The sequence below is a fragment of the Acanthisitta chloris genome, unplaced genomic scaffold (assembly GCF_000695815.1).
Source record: "Acanthisitta chloris isolate BGI_N310 unplaced genomic scaffold, ASM69581v1 scaffold239, whole genome shotgun sequence".
Taxonomy (NCBI): Eukaryota; Metazoa; Chordata; class Aves; order Passeriformes; family Acanthisittidae; genus Acanthisitta; species Acanthisitta chloris.
In genome coordinates this window covers 3530-8601 of record NW_008689540.1, presented here as the reverse complement: position 1 = coordinate 8601, position 5072 = coordinate 3530, and the positions used below count along the sequence as shown (strand labels likewise).

Here is a 5072-nt window from a genome sequence, read left to right as displayed (position 1 = left end):
GAAAAGAAGCCATGTGCAATTCCTTCCTATGCAGGAATATTGGGTTTTACGTGGCAGCTGAATTTCTGCTCAAACACTGAGGTGGGGATAAATCTAGAGAAGACAGACTGGGACTTCCGGCAGCCTTTGCCACATAAGTCTGGTGTGAATCTCAACCCTGAGCCTCAACTTACCATCAATGTTGAGCATCATCTTCCACATGGCAGGTCGGACAGACTGATGGAATCCAAACCAGACCTCCCTGCCCCCTCCCAGGGGGTGGTCATAGCCCTCCGGAGCGGAGAAGAAGGAGCGACCCACGGGGGTGTACCTGGTGAAACAGGTGCCCACACGTTCATGCCTTTGCTTTCCAAACATAGAACTGATGCCACAGAGATTACAACACACAGCCTTATCGCTTTTTGGAATTCTGTGCACCAGGAATCTGTGCCAAGCAGCAAGTTTAAACAATAGATCCTGAACGTTTCTGCTCCCCTCGCAGTGCTTTACGTTTAGACAGAACAGTCACTACTTTTAGCCACACACAACCACAGCTCAGTTTTTACAACACATCGAGAACTAAGTTAACTTACCCTTCCTCATCTTCCACTTGAAGGAAGTATCATGTCCATCACAGCAGAGTCTGTACAACAGCCCTGGCTATACCACCCTGACCCTCCAACACCACTTTGCCTGATCCACTAGGGAACTTTGGAATACAACATACACTGAGAGAGGCAAAAACCATGGGGGAAACAAACAACTAGAGGAGCTAATGCCTCTCTCTGGTAGAAAACAGTTGCTCCTGACCCTCCACACCTCAGTTTGTAATGACAGGCATTAGTACAGAGGTTAACATCTCAGTGTCTCCTTGGGACCCAGGGAAGCTGAGGAACAAGGAACATTGCTTCCATGAAACCACAGGCTGTTTTCAAAAGCCAGTTGGGCCCAGAGAAACCCACCAGAGCAAAGCCATCCTGCTGCCTAAAGCCAGTGAACTCCAGAAGTAACTTTCATTGACCCAACCAAGCAAAATCAACTGGGCCTTCTCTAAAAATTTCAGGATTCTGAGACCAAAACCACAAAGAAGAGACTCAGACAGGGCTCTAGTCCCAGAGCGCATTTAGGACATGAGAAACATGCACTGTTGATGGGTGGATCAATGCACTAGAGACTGATGCTTTTACACAGTCCCTGCCAGCAAGTGTGTGATACTTGGCTCAGCTTCAGCAGAGACAGGACAGCAGTGCTCCAGTACCCTGGGACCTCTCAGCACTTCACTTGAGCCTACTACAAATGTCTCCTGTGTCTCATCTTTTCCAACACACCCATCACCTGCTCTGCCACAGAAACACACCCCTGGGCAGAGCTGCCTCCCATGTCCCTGTTCAGCTAACCAGCTGTGCTGCATAAGGGCAATGATCAGTGCTTTTCACCTGTGAAGAAACAGGGATGAAGGTCTCCCAGTGGGGATACTTCAGGTAAAGACAGACTGCAGGAAGACAGTGAACCTACTTCATGGAGGGGAGGTGTCGTAGCACCACATCGACAGCATGAACAGGGTTAGTGCTGATAGGTTTGTCTAGTTCCAGAGGCTCAGGCAAGGTTCTTCCTGTCAAAACTTCATGCAGCAAGTGCCAGCTCACCCGAGAAACAAACTTTATTGACACTTTGAAGGGACGATCTTTTCCACCTTCTCCCGGTAGTGTCACATCCAAATCCACCTGGGCAGGGGAGGAGGAGAGAGAAATACAAAGCAGCTGTTTAATTTGGAGTCTGTTAGCCCTGAGTTTCCACCCCATCCCATCACTGGGCCAGAGACTCAAATTCAGACTCTGAGGACACAGCACATTTGATAAAGGACATTCTCAAATGCACGAAGTGACGAGAACTGAGCCCTGACCAAGCAGAAGAGGATCAGGTAACCTTTAGTCATCTCAAATCAGAAAACCCAGAGTTTGATTAACTCTAAGACAAGGTACTACAGTCTGTAAAACTGAGTGGTTAATACGTTTTGCTGCAGAAAGCAGCCCATAAATGCCAGGGGAGGTTTTGAATGAGACCTGCACCCTTACACACACTGGAATGTGCAGGAAATACAGCCCAGAATCTATTTCAGTATAGACACTGTGAGACATGTTCAGTTCTGCTGAACTCAGCAACGTTAGTTGTTTCTTTTTCTTTCCTACAGAGCTGCTCCCAGCACAATGTTCCTCCAGTGCTCTTACCCCAGTAGTGGCCACAGGAAGTGGATTGGCTGTATAGAGGCTTCTTTTCCCATCATAAACTGGTCTACGGTCCCCAAATATTGTCACTTTAAAATGCTGCACCATGGAGTCCACCACGTCCCTAGGAAAGGTGAGAGCCACAGTGAAGAACCTGAGTTTGCACCCCAAAATTGAGTAGAAGCCTGATCCAATTTGCACATAATTACAGATTCTCCTCACTTGCCTTATTATAAGGCAATGAAGAAAAGATTAACCTGATAGAAGCATTGAGATAACACCTGAAAAAACACAGTAAGAGTTTCACATTGTATAAAAAAAGGCTTCTTGATGCAAGGAGGAGACAGATCCAAAGAGCCTTTTGCAACACCTAACTGAAATTTGCCTTCAGGATCTGAATTCTTTGGGGAGTCTTTGTGTTTCAGTGGCACAAGAACTGCAATTCCCTCATTCTACAGAAAGGAAACACTTTCTTAAGCACATGCAAACCAGTTTTCTTGCACAGCAGCAGCTTCCAGGCCCCATTTCCTGGCCAGGCAATATTAACCCAAAGCACTTCAGGAAGATGATAAATATTGACTTCCTCTTTGAGCTAAATGAGCAGCAGCACTTTCACCTCCCAGCTGGGAGGTGGGGAAGGAAATTCTCCCTTCCACATGATACTGTGGATTCCCTGAACACTCACATTGATATGTGTCACCATAACATCTCGATGTTACTAAACATAATTCACAAGACAAATTTCATCTTCTCACCTGTTCACCCTCCGAGGACACTTATCTGGTTTGATATCCACCTCATAGAGGTAGACATCAATCTTTGGGATTTCAACTTGGAAGCAGTTGGCCAGCAGTTTAATGGGCTTGCCCATGGTGCCATAGCCGGGACGTCTGGGCACCATGAGCAGGGGCTGTGCCCCGACGGGTCCTGCCGGAGGAAAACCACCACAGGTTAGCAGAGAAGCACCACAGACCACCCCGAGCCACACACCAGCACGCTGGAAGAAGGGCAACCAGCTGTCTCCACCAGCTCAAACCCAAGGTGGTACCTACGAAACCCCAAACACACACTTGCCCATCGGTAACCCTTAAGCCTCTACCCACATCTGGACTGTTATCTGGCTGATGAGTTCAGCTTGTGATCAGCATGAATTAAATCCGGAGATTTTCTTCAGGAAATTTCCTAAACAAAGGAAACGCCAACCAAAAACCCAACCCAAAACAGCCCCCAAAACTACCACAGAAAGTTTCACAAGTCTTTTCTGAACACCCTGGGGATAACTACGTGGCTGCAGAGGCCCAATGCACAGTGTTTGTGATAAACTCCTCATTTCAGTGCCATTAGCAGCTTAGCCTCAGAAGACAGATCATTCCTGAACTTTGCTGGCTGAAAATGGATGAGGAGTAAGACCATTACCTCCTGCCTAACTGCTCCCACAAAGCCAATTTGCCAGAGGAGCAAAGACTCAGATTAAGACATAGGATTGTAAAACTCTTGATTACTCATACACTAGAGAAGAAGACCCAGAGCTGCTCAGAGAAACATCCACACCTGCAGTGAGATGGAGATTCCCAAAGTCAGCCCAGTAACCTGTTCCATCCTTGCCTGTTTTGTCTACTCTGCATCCCTGAGCTGAGAATCCTCCACTCAAGCTCTGCCTTACTCATGCCTTACAAACCAAACACAGTAGTAAACATGGTCCATTTCCAAGAATCTCTACTGGTATTTCCACTTCAAAATACCTCTTTCCACTCAAGTAACAAACTGAAAGCGCTTTGCAGCCTGAGTTTAAAAGAGTTCCTCGTGGTACAAACGTCCTGATGTACAGAGCATTCACTAAGTGAGTTAAAGTTCCCCCTCTCTTCCTACTCGGTGACGCAGGAGCAGCTCCAGCCCACTCAATTCACAGCAGAGTTAAAATGTCAAGTGCTGGGCAAAAATGTTTTATTTGCCTTTTGATTAATTTCCACCATTCCTGGGGAAAAAACCCCACCCTGCATTACCTTGAAGGAAACCACATTCCAAGGACAGGTGAACACCAGCGCCAACTTCCACTGTGGCATTTGTCTGGCTCTGCCCAGAAACCTTCCCAAAACCCTGAGTGGGGCTGGCTGGGAGCCACGAGATAAAACAAAACAGAAACCAAGCAGCATCATTTAAAACCCGCTCACAGACTCTGCTTATGCAAAACTTGTTCCAAGCATCTGCTCTCTTCAACTTTCTCTGCGTTTGAATACTCTCACACTAGTAAAAGCAGCTCCACAACTCACTCAGTTATGTTTGCAGAACAGAAGCACATGCAAAGAAGAAGTTACTACTAAACCTTTGAGTGGCATAAACGACTCAATAGCTCATTTTAATATTCTGAGGACATACACTACACAGTTTATATTTAGCCCCTCTCTGCAGGGAAGGCTAACAGCTATTTTGCTATGATTTCCTGCGATACTCATGTTCCCTCGGACAAATTAGCTTCAAAAACACGAGTGCGTCGTAAGGCAGTTCTGCCACCAGTGCCCAAACACAGCAGCACCCACTCAGATCCTGCTGTCGGGAGACACCGAACGGGCAGATTGTGTGCTGGGAAAGTCTGTGTCAGTGGCTGCAAACCTGTGACTCAAAGCCCAGCACGGCACAAACAAGCAGCACAGCCCCAGTGTGGCTCTGCTGCCCAGCGCCGCTGACTCACGGCCTCATGCCTGAGCCCTGTGTCAGGCCCAAGCAAATAAACACAGCCACCAGGAACACTCCGAGTAGTATTACTCTGCACAGCACAGACTGACCGAGCTCCTTTCCTTCTGTGTGCTAGTTAGCCACTGATGAAACACCACAGGCTGTGCAGGGCGTGGGGGAGAGCCCTGTTCCTCG

The 5072-nt window shown here is 47.5% G+C and overlaps 1 protein-coding gene across 2 annotated transcripts in view; it reads right to left on the bottom strand.

Annotated features, from left to right (window-relative positions):
• Positions 1 to 3108, bottom strand: part of AGO3 (argonaute RISC catalytic component 3) — a 14567-nt gene extending 11459 nt beyond the window's left edge. For both annotated transcript variants that reach the window (XM_009081419.1, XM_009081421.1), the window contains exons 1-4: positions 2960 to 3108; positions 2208 to 2328; positions 1495 to 1703; positions 174 to 310 (exon numbers count right to left, since the gene is read on the bottom strand). In XM_009081419.1, the coding sequence (XP_009079667.1) occupies positions 174 to 310; positions 1495 to 1703; positions 2208 to 2328; positions 2960 to 3105 (613 nt within the window). In that variant the 5' untranslated portion in view covers positions 3106 to 3108. The remainder of the gene's footprint in view (positions 1 to 173; positions 311 to 1494; positions 1704 to 2207; positions 2329 to 2959) is intronic.
• Positions 3109 to 5072: the final 1964 nt, after the last annotated feature.